This window comes from Diabrotica virgifera, chromosome 5 (genome assembly GCF_917563875.1).
Source record: "Diabrotica virgifera virgifera chromosome 5, PGI_DIABVI_V3a".
Taxonomy (NCBI): Eukaryota; Metazoa; Arthropoda; class Insecta; order Coleoptera; family Chrysomelidae; genus Diabrotica; species Diabrotica virgifera.
In genome coordinates, this window is record NC_065447.1 from 217,632,823 (window position 1) to 217,649,533 (window position 16,711).

Below are 16,711 nucleotides of genomic sequence, written 5' to 3' on the forward strand. Positions count from 1 at the left end.
CAAAGTGCTTATCTTTGAATGGGTTTTATTTGAAAGTGCTCAAAAATGAACATTCAGTCACATTAATGATAATTAATGTTGTTCAACTTGTCACAAAGACCACCAAGAAACAGGTTTAGCAAATATTCAGGTGAAGATATCAATAAAATATTAGTTAAAATGATTTAAAAAGACAGTTTTATTCATGAAAATAATCTCAGCGAGTTACACTCGATCTCTATATCGACTTGTTGCCTCGTGACACTTTGACTTAATTTCACTTACTTACTTTCACTTCCCTTCGGGTGGTGAAATTAAAACTGTCAAAGTGTCACTCGGGAAACAAATCGATAATTTTAGAGCTCTCGTGTAATTACTACTGATAATTACACTCCAAAACGGTCATTTACTGGGCTATTGGTGTATTCATGTACTGTTTATGAGAACTTACATTTTTAATCTTTATTGGTATAGAATACAATAGAAAGAAAATTAATAAACGACTACATTAGTACATAGTATTATTCTATGAGATGAACAACTTTCTTCGTGCACTACTATCAGCAAATATATATCTACAATTTTATTAATACATACAATACATACATACGATACATTGTATCAATCTGATGGGCAACTTCATTTTCAATACTGCGTTGCTTAAATACGTTGCGTATGTATGCGCAAAATAATATAACAATAACACATTTTTACATATATGTATTAGACGACAAGATGGGGCCCCTGACAGGATGGGGCCTCTGTTACGCCCCTGCTCACTTAGTCGATGAATGACTCTTAGGGTGCGTTCATAACGGAGACCATCGCATCGTATCCTAGCCTAGAGCATATAGTATCGATTCTTCATTTTCGTGAACGCACGCATTTAAAATATATGGATTTATTTTACCTGGCGATCGATACTATGGTACGAGCTACTAGGGAGCGAGGGTCGGCGCCTCGTTGTGAGCGCCCACTTAAGCGTCGATTAGAACTGTTATTAGAAGTAGGGGGTAAACACGCGATATTATAGGTTACGTTATGTTTCTGTCTGCTTTAAGTTTTGTTAACGTTGTTATTTTTATTGTTAATTTAGTATTGCTTCAGTTAAAACATACGTTAAAGAATAAAACCGTCTATTTTCTTTGTTTTTAAAGATATTTGAGAAAATAAAAAAGCAAATGTTCACAAAGCATGAGACTACAACATGATTTCAATGTATAGGTCCCCACACTTATACCTGGTCCTCCCTACAGCATGTCTCAAACTTAACATAAGAAAATCATTTCCCTTATTCCACCCTGTATAAGCTAAAAAGAGAAGTTTGAGCAAACCTTTGCCCAACAGTGGAAATACTGTTGGACCAAGTGAACAATACACCAAAATGAAGATAATTTTTGGTGGTGCAAAACTTTTATTGCGATTAAGTTTATGTATAAGGTATGTATAGAAACTGGCATACATATTATCTATATATTGTAAGTATATAATATAAAAGTAAAAAGAAATAAATCTTACAGTGGCATAGCTTCAACTAATTCGTAACCTATTGTAGGTCTCCATGGGTGAGGTAGAGGCGTTTGATAATAATTTCCAATTCTTGTGGGCATAGGAGGTCCAGCGACTTGTTCCATACAAGGCGTAGCGCCTACTGTGCTCCATGGTTGAACTTGCTAAAAACATTACAAATATTACGTTTTGAAAGCTTTTGGATTTCAGTGATTACCGTATATAAAACAGTGTCGTGATCTGGCATTTTGGTATTAAAAACTGAAAATAAACTATTGCTGCAAATTAACTTCTAAAAATGACACTTTCAAATATTTCCCGGTCAACCATTCATGAGTGTTTATATATCTTACATAATTTAAATTATTTTCGTAAATATATTTATTAAGTGAGTAAAAATCCTAAACTAAATTTGTAGGTATGTTAGAGCTGACAGCTATATTCAAACGTTGTTTTTTATATTTATTTTTTATTTTATAAATATTTAAAATATGAAATGTGTAAGTTATATCAAAATTCACAAAAAGTGACATTTATTGCATTAGATTTATTTTGTGTATAGCCCTCGTAACACACTCGATCAAAATATTAAAATGTGGCAATAAGGCTAGAGGTCCTATAAGAATATCTACAGTAGGAAAAATGAAAGAATACCCATGAACGAACATATAAAACACGCTGTATTTTCCTGTCACCGTGTCACAAAGAAAATTTGCCAGCGCAAGTATGTACATGTAATAATTATTATTATTATGACACAGTGACAGGAAATTCAGCGTGTTTTATATGTTCGTTCATGGGTATTCTTTCATTTTTCCGACTGGGTGTGAGCTTGTTTACATAATATTCATTCTGTTGGTTTTTTAATACTTTTACAAGAAAAAGACCTTTGCTTAGAGAAAGTGCTATTCCAAAAAATTTCCAGGACTTCCAAAATATTTGACAAAGCAAGAAAATGGTGCTAAAAGGAACAGTCTTCAACGGCTCTTCAGTCGTCAACGGCTTCAAGTTATGTGATAGTGGACTTATGTATAGTTACTAGTTTGAGTGAAAATGTTAAGTGAAATGGAAGTGGCATCAAAAATAAAATCACATTATATTGTTCTCTCATGAAATTTGAGTGTGGTGAGCCAAAATTCAGGTGTAGTATTTAAAATTAAAGAAACAATGAAAATTAAAATAGGTATGTATTTTTTACATATTTTGGCTAAAATGTTTATGAATAATAATACTAAATCAGTTAAAGACAAAATACAATCTGATAAAAGTGAGAAAAGCAGACAAAAGAAAAACATGTCTACATATTTTATATCTATAAACTTCAAAGTGCCAAAGACATCTCTTTAATATGAGTTTAATTTTGATCACCTACCTTTTTTTAAATATATTTATTACATCACGTTTATCGTTTATAATAAATGTATTTTTTTATCAAAGACTGTGTCTATTATCTAAGTAAAATAAATAATATTTTGTGTTAATTTAATTAAATGTAACTCTTTAAAATTTGTATTCTTACCGCGATATCCCCACTTTATATTTATAAAGAGGCCCTCTATTTGATAGCATAACAGTGTTGCCACTTCTAATACGTATGTTCAAATAAAGACGGCCATACACGAAATAAAAATATTTTAGTTTGTGCTCTTGATAGTTTTGGTTTTGACATGTGATGTGATTTTTTCAAGGTTAAAAAGAAAGAAGCGGAAAATGACGATAAGAAAACAAGAATTTCGAAATTAAAATATTTTGTACTTTAGGAATAAAAATATAGATTATTATACTATTACATTCGTGTTTTTGATTATAATATATAATATAAAACATGGCATCAGCAGTTCCAGAACGTAATTCTTAATCACACTAATGCTTCTAACAATTTTTAAAAAAATATTTTATTTCAGATTGTCCTGGAGTTGAAAGCGAAAATGCTGGAAGGGCTTCAGCTTGCGCTGGTTGTCCGAATCAAAATATTTGTGCCAGCTCTGATCCAAAGAAGCCAGATCCAGGTATTGACTTAGTGAAGGAAAGATTGGCAGATGTAGATAACAAAATTTTAATTCTTTCTGGTAAGGGTGGAGTTGGGAAAAGCACAGTTACAGCTATATTAAGTAGGACAATAGCAAGTAGTCATAGCGAGAAGAATGTAAGTTGATTAGTGCATAGCTTGTATTATATTTCACTTAATTAAATAATGTTTTTATTCGATTTACTTTATATTATGTTACAGATATAATTATGAGATAAATGACAACTTTAGGAACAAGATACGAGTATATAAAAAAAGAAAGCTATATTATGCTATACCAACCACATAATGATCTCAAATAATATGTTAACCAATGTTCGAAGTAGATCCCTGGAATAGTTGAATTTTATATCTCAGATTTGAATTAATTTTATGTAACACATATATTTTTTACAACTTACCCTATTATAACGACTCCTTCTTTCTCTTTCTTGACCGAAGATCATCATTTGGAAGATGTTAACTTTTTAGTATTTCTTGTAAGCTTTTATTTTTACTCTTCTCTAATAGGGACAACAAAGATGTCCTTAACTTATTTTTGAGTTCAAAGTTGAGTGTATTCATATTTTTGGATATAATTGATTTGTAACAGGATGTACCAGTCAAGTTGACCTATTTTAGTTGTAGATATAAGAATTGACCTATTTATTTTGAATCAATATAGAACTTTTCTTTGCAGAGTGGATAGTATTTCTCATAATAATTTGATTGGTATCATTTTAAGATCATTATGATACAAAATCAATAGAAAAATATATAGATCAAGCAAAATGATTGTTATAAATCAAAATTAAATTTTTGAACTTTTTGTAAAAGATCTTGTTGACACTAACTTCTTATATCCTCTTAATGCTATTAACCCAGTATAGACCAGTGTCCTATTTACAGATCTGACTGAAAATTTTATATATAAGGGGTATAGTTTCAAAGTGTGTACAATCTTCATGTTTCCTAAATTTTCAGTAATCGAGAAAAACAAATAACCTATTTCATAGGAACAATTATACTAATTTTTCTTTTCTATTACATTTATATGACAACTAAAAGTTTATATACAAATTTTTCCTTAAACTTCTCAAAAATAACTAAGTAATTTTAGAAAAATATTTGGATGTTGTACTTTATGAAAATAAATGGAGGTTGTACACATTGAAAATTACTTATGAACATTATTTATTACTTATTTATTTTATTGAGATAATACAACTCTAATAAACGTCAGATCGAAAAACTAAAAAATATGTTTTCAGTATTTTTTAAAAATCTATCGAAGGATACTAAACATGACCCCCTACGGAGAGGGATGGGGGAAAATTTTAAATAGACACCCCTCAATATAAAGCGAAATGAACATCAGATCAAAAAACTGCAAAATACACGTATTTAATATTTTTGAAAAATCTATCGAATGACACCAAACACGACCCACCACGGAGTTGGGGTGGGGTGTTACTTTAAAATCTTAAATACGAGCCCCCATTTTTTATTGCAGATTTGGATTCCTTACGTAAAAATAAGAAACCTTTATTCGAGATATTTTTTCTAATTATGGATAGATGGTGCTATGATCGAAAAAAACGATTGCTAGAAATCGATTGTTGGCAAAAATCGAAAGTCCCCACTTAAAATAAAACTACTTAACTTTTTTTGGTTTTAGGACCTACTCTTCACAACCCAATAGGTCCCCATAACTCTCGAGTATACATACTTTCCTCCCCTACTATTAGTAAACAAACTGTGCTGCTTCCCAACAACTCACATGCAACTAACAATTGTTGTAACAACTAACCTAATAACGTAAAAACAAAGTTTTTAGTAAAAAATTTGTATTGACAAGTCTGTACAGGATTTTGCACGTTTTGAAAAATTCACCACTAAAAACAAGAAAAACCCATTGGAGATTGTACACTTTGATTTTAAATATTGGATAGGAGATTGTACGGTTTGAAAATTTAATGTCATTGGAGATTGTACGTTTTGAATTAAAGTCTAATTTTCTGCCTTCAAAATTCATTGGATAATGACTATTTTCAAAAGAGATTTTCTATTGTTTCGATTCATGGCTAGAAACTCGACGTAATGTGACATCTAACTCAATTTTTGTGAAATATGGAGATTGTACACTTTGAAACTATACCCCTCATATTTTTTAAGGCTTAAAATTTCATTAAATTTTCCTTTTAAGCTTTAGTAAAAATTATAATTTTTGCTTATTTCCAATATCTTTCAAATACAAAAAATATAAAAATACAAAATAAATACTTAAATAAAAAAAAATAAAATAAAAAATACAAAAAATATAAACATAAGACACATTTTCTGACCTCATTTAGATTTACACATTTAATACTAAAAGTTTCATATCAGCTCTTTTTTTATCTTTTATTGGATTATTATTCTTGTTGAGTAATGTTTATTATAAACCATATTCATGAATAAATCGCAGAACTATAAATTGTTGAATCATCATTATAAGTTTTATTTTACTCATCTATAAATAGATGAGTAAACTTTTACTTTTACCACTTTTACTTAGCATTATCAAAATTTGTAGCTTTTCAGTATACAATTGAATGTGAATCTGTGCACAAGGCATTGCATTTTTTATTCTTACATAATTTGTTTATTCCGATTTGCATACAATTTTTTTATATATTAACAAATTTAGGAGAAATTATTCAGCAGTAGCTAACATTTTAACCAATATTATTTTTCTGAAGCTATTTTCTTGTGGCATCTTATTCTCAATAAAAATCGTAAATTGAATATTATTTTGGATAATATATAAAGTAAATGAAGTTTAGTGATTCTGAAATAATATGAACATAACTCATTGAAGCAATTTATATATTATGGAAAGCTTATTTGCTTTGGTCACAAATTTTAGGATTGTTATGGAAGTAGAGGATACTGTTAATATAATTTGGACTTTTTACTGGCAAAACAGTCACTAAAAATGATTGAGAATATTTGATGTTAGAATCAAGAGTAATACTTGATATGTTAGATTCCAGTTCTGCACCTGCCAGTCAATGGTTATTTTTTAATAATTTATTTACCAGCAAAGATTTATTATTTTATAAAATAATTCACCTTAAAATCGAAATAAGAGACATCTTATACTATTATTAAATTATTTATCATTTTGTTTACAAAAATGTGAATATTCGCGGTGTGCAAGTACTTGGAAGGGGAAACGAGAAACGACCCTGCGCGAGTCGCGGAGAAATATTGCAACTATCTTAAATAATTCATATTGTCAAATTGACGTATATTTCATACCTTCTGTCAATGAAGCAGAAAAATTATATATTGCTCCACAATATTGATATGATATGCAATTATTATATAAAGGTAAATTTAATTAATTGTATTTTGCTTGCAGTACTGCATTTTAATAACTAATTTTATTTACTACATACAATTGTTATCGTTTGCGTAACATAACCTGAATCTTATTTTTTTGGACTATGGCCTTGACAATTATCCAGTAACCAGGACTAATATAATTGGCCAATATAATTAAAAGTGCGAATTTTAGTATAGAGCGTATAAATAGGGGTCGCTTTGCCGAAATTGCACGGTCCCAATTGAGCACAATAACCTTGCAGGAAAATAGATTAGAAAAGTATTCTACACCAAATGCAAAAACTCTTGCTAAAGAAGCTCGTGTATCATGGGATTTTCTTTTCCATTTGATGGAAATGGGGAAATACTTTTTGTAAATTGGAAATATAATGTAATTTTTGTGTTTTATTATAATATTTTATGCAGAAAGGGAAACATAAATTGTGGCTTTTCTTATAATTTATTTGACAACTTGAAAAACAACATACCATGTTGATTTTTTAACCAAGAGGAGTAAACTAAAAAGACAAATTCACACCCAAGAAAGTTACTAGAAAAGTCACCAAATTCATCTTCTTTTTTCGTTGATCATATCACATTTCGATGATAATCCATACTTATTATATTATACTAACACATCGCTAAAGAGTTCTAAAAACAACTGTTTTTATGTAAAAGTAGACTAAAAATCTAAAAATTAAAGGAATAATGCAGAAATTACAAAAAATCGCCGATATACTTAATTAACCTATAAAATGACAGAAGTGCCAAAATTTCATAAATATCATTAGTGTCACAATTTAATATCAGTAGAGTAAACTTGCCTGCAGTGGGACCAATTAGAAACAAACATTACGGTGCGGTAAATTTGAATCACTCCTCTTAGTTAAAAAACAAACAATAATCGTAAAACTAAACTATAAAATGGTTACCAACTATTTACTATAGTCGGTTCGCTAAACTTGAGACGCAACTGGCTAGATATTTTAGTCGATAATTTTTTTGTTTTTTGCCAATTTTGCAAAAATTGGCAAAATTACTAACTATTTAGTGATTATTAACTATTTAGTAATTATTTTTTGCCAATTTTACTAAAATTGGCAAAATTACCGACTAAAATATCTAGAAAGTTGCGTCTGAGTTTAGAGAACAGACTATAGATTATATCTGATTATATCTAGTGTGTATATACTAGATTCTAGTGTCCCAACAATAATAAGTGTAAGATAACAAAAGGCATCTACTTTTGATAATAGATATAGAACCTCTATATGGAATCACAAGCTCAAAGGAAAACATTTATTTTTTAACCTTAAATAAGTCTATAATACATTCATAGGAGGCACAGATCAACAATATTGGATTGTTGGAAAATATGCCACTATGATCAGAGAAAGAGTCACTTGGTATCTCTGCAAGAAAACTTCTTTGAAATATGTTTGGGGTCGTAAATGAAAATAGTTGATAGCATCACATATATAACTTTGAATTATACCAGCTATATATAGATCCAAATAGTTTAAAATTTATTAAGTTGCAGAGAGTAAGATGGGCTGGACTCATTGCTAGGATAGCAGATAATGAGTACGTGAAGAGATTGACATTCTCAAACTCACAGGGCAGAATAGGTAGAAGTTGGATATATCATGTGAAAAAGACCTTACAATTCTAAGGGTCAGGATGGAAATAAGTTGCTAGGAATCAACGGGGGTGGTGACTTCTCTGCAAGCAGGCCAAGATTAAAATAAATTAAAAAATTATGTCAAAATATGCGCAATAATTACCACCTAAAATTGATTTCATTTGTATATCTCAGCCACAATAAATAAATTCTCAGTTTATAAGAAAAATTTCAATGAAGCATTTGCGGACATATGGTTATATGGCAAATTGTCATTATTTTTTAAATAATGAACACATTGGTGCGATTCATCGGTGCATCGACGACACTATTTATCTCGCAATATAAGCGACAGTATTTTTTCATGTCATGAACACATTGCAGCGATTAATGGAATGGGTTCTTTAGAATCTGAGGAAAATTCTTTTTATTTTCTGACATAAATAATTTTTATATCCTATAAATTCATCATATATTATAAAATTAATGATTGTATATTTTGTCCATTTCTCACTAGAAAAGCAATTTAGATATCCTTCCTTATACAGAAAAAAATATAATAGACCGGAATGAAGTACATTTATAAATTTCTGTATTGGTTTTTTAGGTGGCTGTGTTGGACATTGATATTTGTGGTCCCTCCCAACCAAGAGTGTTAGGAGTCCAAGATGAGAGTGTGCATCAGTCAGGATCTGGATGGTCTCCTATAGTAAGTTCCAAAAGACTAGTGATTTTTCTTTGCTAACAAACATTTTTTTAGTATGTTGAAGACAATTTGTCAGTAATGTCAATAGGGTTTTTATTGGGATCTCCTGATGATGCTGTGATTTGGAGGGGACCGAAGAAAAATGGAATGATCAAGCAGTTCCTTAGTGAAGTTGATTGGGGAAATTTGGACTATCTTCTTATAGATACACCACCTGGTAATTTTTCTTTAATAATAACATTTTATGTTGAAACACTGAAAAGATTTTTTTTTTGTGAAAGGTAATTTATGTTTTATTTTGATTCAGAGGCTAGGCATAATCTGCAGACAGCGCTGTTTCTGGTATCACCGTCATCAATACAGATGCTTGCCCGCCTCTGAATTAACACAAAACCAAATTGCCTATTTAAGGGAAATGTCAAAGATAGATTGACATCCCCTTTGAGGATGCTGCAGCGACATCTATTAAAGGAAATAGAAAATAGGAAGGTCGCAGATACACAGATACATTATTAAAAATAATATACACTAATTTAAATCTAGAAACCTTCCTTATTAGAACCATTCTTTGTTAACATCCTGCATCTCTGCCTTATACCATTTACAAGGCATAGAAACGACGAAATAGAACACGGAAATAAATCGAAATAAAACATAAATTGCCTTTCACTTCTATCTTTTTTGATTTTTTTGTTATTAAAAATATTTCATCCAACTATGTAGATATTAATGAAGGTTGGGATATGAATTCAGATCATTCACCCATAATACTCACTGTGAGTGACAGGATTATCAGAAAGGATTGTAACCCAATACTAACAAATAAACTAACAGACTGGGAAAGTTTTAGATCAATCCTTGAAGATAGAATTGAACTAGCAGTACCATTAAAAAAACCTGAACAACTAGATGAGGAAGTTGAGTTGCTTGTACAAAATATACAAAAATCAGCATGGGAAAGTACTCCTACTATAAGATCAAACGTCAAAGGAAACAACTATCCGAAAGAAATTAAAAAGTTAATTAAAGAGAAAAGAAAACTTAGAAGGAAGTGGCAACAAACCAGAGCACCCCAAGATAAAACAAATTTAAACAATGCTAGTCAAAAACTTAAAAGAGAGATTCAAAATATAAAAAATGAGTCAATCAGTTATTACCTGAGAGAGTTGACGGATAATAGTAGCACAGAGTACTCTCTATGGAAAGCTACAAAAAGGCTAAAAAGACCAGTAACCCATTCTCCACCCATTAAACTAGAAGATGGTAGCTGGGCTAGAAGTAATGAGCAAAAGGCAGAGAGATTTGCCACATATTTAGAAAATACATTTAAACCGCATGATGACCAAAATAATGACCAAATATCGATAGAGCCTAATCAGACAGAGGAGAGAATCAGACCAACATCCCCGAAGGAAGTAGCTGATGAAATAAAAGACAATATAAATCCTAAGAAGGCACCAGGATATGATCTAATTACTGGAGAATTACTAAAAAACCTGCCTCGTAAAGCCGTAGTCAAATTGACCAACATCATCAATGCCGCATTTAGATTAAGATATGTTCCAAATTTATGGAAAATAGCTGAGGTTATAATGATACCAAAACCAGGAAAATCACCAAATGAAGTGTCTTCATATAGACCATTATCACTTTTACCAGTGATGTCGAAGCTTTTTGAGAAACTTCTGCTAAAAAGAATAAAACCAATAATAGAAGAGAAAAAAATGATTCCAAACCACCAATTTGGCTTCAGAAATAAACATTCTACGATTGATCAGGTACACAGAATGACTAACATAATTGAGAAATCATTAGAAGAAAAGAAAGTCTGTTCTACAATCTTTTTAGACGTAGCTAAGGCCTTCGACAAAGTTTGGCATGAAGGTTTAGTCTACAAACTCAAAATTCTTATGCCTAAACAATATTCAGAAATTTTACAATCATATATATCTGACAGATATTTCAGAATTAAGCAAGAAGACGTGTACACTGATCTAAAAGAAATCAGAGCAGGAGTCCCTCAAGGAAGCGTATTAGGTCCTGTTCTCTACCTGTTATACACATACGATATACCTGAAATGGAAAATGATACTATAGCCACATTTGCAGATGACACCGCTATCTTAGCAGTAGGTGATACCAGCGAAGAAGCAGCAGAAAAATTACAGTTGGCAATCAATAAAATACACAACTGGACTAAAAAATGGAAAATCAAATTAAATGAATCTAAATCTATTCATGTCAATTTTACAAATAAAAAAATCGAAAACATTCCAATTAGAATAAATGATGCCCAAATACCATATGCATCTTCTGCAAAATATTTAGGTATCACACTTGATGCAAGGCTTCGCTGGAAAGTCCACATTAAAAAGAAAAGGGAAGAATTAGATATCCGTTACAAAAAAATGTATTGGCTGATGGGAAGAAACTCTGCATTGTCCACATATAACAAAATACTTTTATACAAACAAATACTTAGACCAGTATGGATGTATGGTTGCCAACTCTGGGGCTGTGCCAATTCAAGTAATATTCAGATTATCGAGAGATTCCAGAATAAAGTATTACGGAACATCGTTGATGCTCCTTGGTATATCCGAAATGTCGACCTCCACAAGGATCTTGAGATGGAAGATGTAGACAAAGTTATCAAGAAGATGGCAGGTAGTCACGAACAACGGCTCCATAGTCATGTAAACATCGAGGCCATCCAGCTCCTCGATAATACTGGGCTAGAAAGAAGACTCAAACGAAGAAAACCATTTGAGTTAGTGTAAAAGCAGAGCATAGTGTTGTATTGTGTGTTAGTTTTAGTTTTAAAATTTCATACTTGCTAAAAAAAATAGGAGGACACCATAGGGTTAAGATCTTAGATTATGTATCATGTAGTAATATAAGTTAAAGAAGAACTGATAATTGGTCAACTGATGACCAGATTTCTGTAGTCTAAACACAGCTTGTGTTTAATAAAAAAAAAAAAAAAAACTTCTATCTTTACTCAGACTATGAGTACTAAGAACCATTTCTTGTACCTTTTCCTGTATGAAGGAAAACGGAATGTGATTGAATATTGTAGAATCCTTTCCGTTTTCTATTTCGTCGTCTCTACGATTTGTAAATAGTAGAAGACAGAGATGCAGGATGTTAACAAAGAATGGATCTAATATCTAATAAGGAAGGTTCCTAGATTTAAGTTAGTGTATATTATTTTTAATTATGTATTCTGTATCTGAGACCTTCCTATTTTCTATTTTCAAGAACTTTTTTTATAAATTTTACCCAATTTTAACTACAACTGTTTTAGAAATTCAAAGATATTTTTTAAAATGTATCTTACCTATGTATTGTACATATTATGTGTAATCTTTGTTTTTAAGGTACATCTGATGAACATCTCTCTGCAGTGACATATCTCTCGAAAGCCAATTTGACGGGAGCAGTTATTGTTACAACTCCTCAGGAAGTAGCTTTGTTAGATGTTAGGAAAGAAATTGATTTTTGTTTCAAAGTCAAAATAAAAGTTTTGGGAGTCATAGAGAATATGGCACAATTTGTATGTACAAAATGTGAGGTATGTTCAACAAATAATTAATTTCTTATACTCATTTTTAATGTCATTTCTATTATTTCGATATAATGAGCTGTTTTGATCCAAAATATGTATAACAGGAAAATCTTATACCAAAAGTCTAATATCTCTTTACAGAAATCTTCAGATATCTTCCCAGCATCAACAGGAGGAGCAAGGAAAATGTGTGAAGATTTAGGGGTTCCGTTTTTGGGAAGCTTGCCACTAGATCCTAGAATTGCGAGATGTTGTGATGAAGGAAAAGATTTTGCCACACATTTAGCGAATTCGCCAGCTTTAAAAGCTTCTAATGAAATAGTCAAAAGTAAGTTTTAACGTTCAACAGCAATATTCATTGAAAGTTTTTTTCTTGTAAAATTTCATAATTATTCACTCATCTTTAATAACAATTATTTCAGTTGAAAATGAACACTTCACCAAAAAATTAACGCACCACCTTAAAAATTGGTCATTTTTGATGTAATTTCCTAAACCTGTTGTCCGATTTAAGTGATTTTTTTAACATATTATAGACTTATTCTTTAACATTATCGCTGTAATAATGTTGTTCCTAGACAGGTAAATGGTCATTGTATACCGGGTGTACAATTATAACATCGATGTATACCGGGTGTACAATTATAACATCGACGTTGCAACTTGTGGCGTATGCTGACTGATGACATAACATTAATTATCAGAAACCTGAACAGTTTAAAGGAAGAATTTACGAAGTTATGCAAGGAAGAATCCAAAAGAGGTTTAGAAATAAATCAAAACAAAATACCTAATATGCTTGGTGACAAGTTTAAATATTGGTGAATATGAGTTTGAAAAGATAGAATACTTTAAATATCTTGGAGTCTCAGTTAATGGAACTAATGATAGAAGCCTCGTAATCAGTGAAAGAATCCAGGCAGGAAACAGAGCCTACTGGAAATATAATAACTTCCTCAAAGATAAGAAACTTACTCAGAATACTAAACTGAAAGTTTACAAAGCAGCAATTAGACCAGTAATCACATATGGTGCTGAAGTAATGTGTCTGACCCAGAAAGATTGAGGATCGTAGAGAGGTAAATAATTCGGAGGATAGCAGGCACACTAAACTTAGGTAATAATGAATTTAGAAAACTCATGAACCACGAAGTAAGAGGACTTCTGAAAGGAGAAATCCAGAAGCCGTCATCAAGAAAATTTTCAAACGGAGACCTGTATCAGGCAGACCACGAGGAAGACCCAAAACTAGATGGGAGAACCAGATAGTCGAGGACCTTAAGAAGATGGGAGTCAGAGAGTGGGTAACCATAAGCAAAAACAGAAACAGGAGAAAAATTGTAGAAGATGCCAAGTCACACAACCAATTGTAAAACCAAAATGTTAATGCGGATTGATTCACCGCAACAAACGAATCGGAAGAGCCCAAAGAGGGCGGCAATCACGCTGCTAGGAGTGTGGATGCCATGATGATGATGATACCGGGTGTACCAATCAAACTGTGATTTTTTCTCAAAGTTCGCATGACCCTGTGGAATATTCTAGCATTTATAAAATACTGAAATTAAAACTCAACTATAGCAAGCGGTGCGTTAATTTCTTGGAGGAGTGTATTTATTTTGATGTTTAGATGTCCACTTCGAAAATTAGTCCAGTTGACAGAGATTTGATCCATAAAAATGAGACGACCCATCTGAATTTTGCATAGGGTCAATTTTGGGACCTCTGGGCTTCTCTCTATAACCCACCTCGTGGGAGGGGCCTGTTTCTTTTTTGGAATTCCTAAATTGACATTATCAGCAAAATTCAGCTTGTTTGTATAATTTTTAGAGGCTCACTGACCCTAAAAGTTTTTCTGAAGAGTGGACTAAACAGAAATTTTCAACTGAAATTGTGATTAATACTCTACTAATAAATCAATGTCTTTTTTTTTGTAGGAATAATGGACTTGTGTGAGGTAAAGGATAAAGAGTAAAACATAGTTTATTGTATATTGTATACATACTTTTATTTTAATAAATAGAATACAAGAAAGCCTTGTGTTTAGTTAATATCATTAAAGCTCAAAACCAGTTCAATAGCTGCAGTGACATTGCCATTAACAGCCCTCAAAGCTCTAATATTAACAATATCATCAATCAATCCCATTTCATGCATTTGCTTCAGCTGTGCTTGCCATTGTATACTTAAAGTTTCATAAGATTGCTGGTCATCTTCTCTATTGTTAGTATTAGGAGTACTAGAAGAAAAACCCCTGCTAGATCCTCCCAAACCAATAGCCTGCTGTATGGCATTGGAAAACATTTCGTTTGTGATTATATTCGAGGAATTAGAGTTACTGGTAGGTACCCCAGCACTGTTCGTATTAAACTGTGTATTTGTTGCATTTGCAATAGCAGCAGCCAATTGTGCTGCAGTTATAGCATTGAATGAAGTATTCCTTGTTAAGGGGTTCTGTGAAAAACTAGTGTCGGAACTTGAATCCATTTCTTCATCATCATCTGAAAGGGCTTCTAAAGAATAAGAATATCCTGTGCTGGTACCGGCTTGGTTTGGATTTAAGCTGGCTTGTTCCTGTTGAACCTGGGCAACAATATAACTTCCTGCTTCAAGTAGCACTGGGTGTTTTTCTATAATTTCATTTCCTTGCTCTGGAGTTGATAGGTAAAACATTAACTCAGGGTCTTGAATTAAGGCTATAGCTGCTGGATCTTCCAAGAGGCTGGGGCAAGATTCTATTATTTTTTGAACAACTTCAGAGCGAGTGAGCCTCTAAAAATGAAAATATAATAGTAAAACGATGAAGTAGTAAATAAACAGTATCAACATGAACGAAAAAGCAAACAATTTCTCCCCTAAACTTTTAAAATTATTTTTATTTAGTTTAACACTTTCTGTTTATTTGTATTTTGCTACAGATATACGAGTATTTTTCCATAATTTGTTTAACCGTATGTATGGCGTCTCTTGTAGACTTTCCCTTAATAAATCCGCATTGATACTGTCCTGTGATATTCATCATAGCTTCCGTCAGTCTTCATTGTATTAAGGTGGACATGATTTTACATGATGTGTTTCATAGTGTCAGTCCTCTGTAGTTATTTGATCTTTTAATTCTTCACCACCATATTTTATAAGATCCATATTGATACAGTCCGTTCCTGAGGCTGATAATTTCTAGTCTTGGTAACTTCAGATTTTAATAGGTACATTCGGACGACCTTCTCAGCAGGTACCACTGTAAACTGTAAGCACAAAGTGGTTTATTGGTTGTATCCAGCAGCAGTAGGGAACACTTAGAAAATCTCACATTGGCTGATTTCCAGCAGTTGTGTCTAAATGCTACTGCTTATTCAGTTGCTGAGGTCGTCCAAATGTACCCAATCAAGTTCAGATGGTTATTAAATTTAGTGATTTTTTAATTGTAAAAATTTTAATGTCACATAAAGCTCGAATTAGGAAATAGAAATCTAAGAAAGCTTACCTGTAAGGCTAACCTATAGTTTGAAAACATGACGAGAGTTCTAAAGGAAGATATTAGTTCATTTGGAGACATTTTATTGTTGACTACTGGAGGAACCCTAGAATATTTTTCAAATACATGAATTGTAACACCATCAGCAATGCCATAGGATGATAATGTGTTTTCATCTTCCAAAATTAGCCCACAATATGAAAATTCTACAAATGAACAAAGGTAAAATGTCTTTGTTTGGAAGATTGTAAAAACCTACCTAATGTTTTAGTTGAATCCTTCACTTCTTGCAAAGCTTGTGTTTTAAAAATATGTACTTTATTTTCTATGTCTACATTACTAATCTTAATTCTTTGAGGCCCATTTGAGCTATTCCAAATTCCTAAATTTATCGTTGCCATTGCTTATTCTTATTACTTTTAATGACATTTAAAATTCTTGACATTGACATACAAAAACATGACAAAAACACGTAA

General features: G+C 31.6%; 3 protein-coding genes across 4 annotated transcripts in view; 1 reads left to right on the top strand and 2 right to left on the bottom strand.

Moving 5' to 3' along the window:
• LOC126884640 (tektin-3-like) overlaps positions 1-4,062 on the bottom strand; it is a 26,352-nt gene extending 22,290 nt beyond the window's left edge. The window contains exons 1-2 of one of the 2 annotated variants that reach the window (XM_050650704.1): positions 3,919-4,062; positions 1,498-1,652 (exon numbers count right to left, since the gene is read on the bottom strand). In XM_050650704.1, coding sequence (XP_050506661.1) covers positions 1,498-1,652; positions 3,919-3,966 — 203 coding nt within the window. In that variant the 5' untranslated portion in view covers positions 3,967-4,062. Of the gene's footprint in view, positions 1-1,497; positions 1,653-1,705; positions 1,903-3,918 lie in introns of those variants that run through there. The other variant, XM_050650706.1, reaches the window with a different exon arrangement.
• LOC126884647 (cytosolic Fe-S cluster assembly factor NUBP1 homolog) lies at positions 3,163-14,794 on the top strand. Its single transcript, XM_050650713.1, has 7 exons — positions 3,163-3,335; positions 3,393-3,634; positions 9,094-9,195; positions 9,247-9,409; positions 12,573-12,766; positions 12,902-13,088; positions 14,698-14,794. The coding sequence occupies exons 1-7, from the start codon at positions 3,314-3,316 to the stop codon at positions 14,733-14,735; spliced, it is 948 nt and encodes a 315-aa protein (XP_050506670.1). The 5' UTR covers positions 3,163-3,313; the 3' UTR covers positions 14,736-14,794.
• On the bottom strand, positions 14,743-16,696 carry LOC126884644 (ubiquitin-like protein 7). Its single transcript, XM_050650711.1, has 3 exons — positions 16,495-16,696; positions 16,245-16,441; positions 14,743-15,532 (listed from the first exon to the last, which is right to left on the bottom strand). Exons 1-3 carry the CDS (start codon positions 16,634-16,636, stop codon positions 14,804-14,806), a joined length of 1,068 nt encoding a protein of 355 aa, XP_050506668.1. The 5' UTR covers positions 16,637-16,696; the 3' UTR covers positions 14,743-14,803.
• Between the last annotated feature and the right edge of the window lie 15 nt (positions 16,697-16,711).

Excerpts from the sequence above, each read along its gene's own strand:
- LOC126884647 (XM_050650713.1), top strand. The coding sequence starts at position 3,314 with ATGGCATCAGCAGTTCCAGAAC. Across the intron at positions 3,635-9,093 it reads GTAGTCATAGCGAGAAGAAT|GTGGCTGTGTTGGACATTGA; the intron begins GTAAGTTGATTA and ends TTGGTTTTTTAG. Across the intron at positions 12,767-12,901 it reads TTGTATGTACAAAATGTGAG|AAATCTTCAGATATCTTCCC; the intron begins GTATGTTCAACA and ends ATCTCTTTACAG.
- LOC126884644 (XM_050650711.1), bottom strand. The coding sequence starts at position 16,636 with ATGGCAACGATAAATTTAGGAATTTGGAATAGCTCAAATGGGCCTCAA. Across the intron at positions 16,442-16,494 it reads GGATTCAACTAAAACATTAG|AATTTTCATATTGTGGGCTA; the intron begins GTAGGTTTTTAC and ends GTTCATTTGTAG. Across the intron at positions 15,533-16,244 it reads ACTATAGGTTAGCCTTACAG|AGGCTCACTCGCTCTGAAGT; the intron begins GTAAGCTTTCTT and ends TTTCATTTTTAG.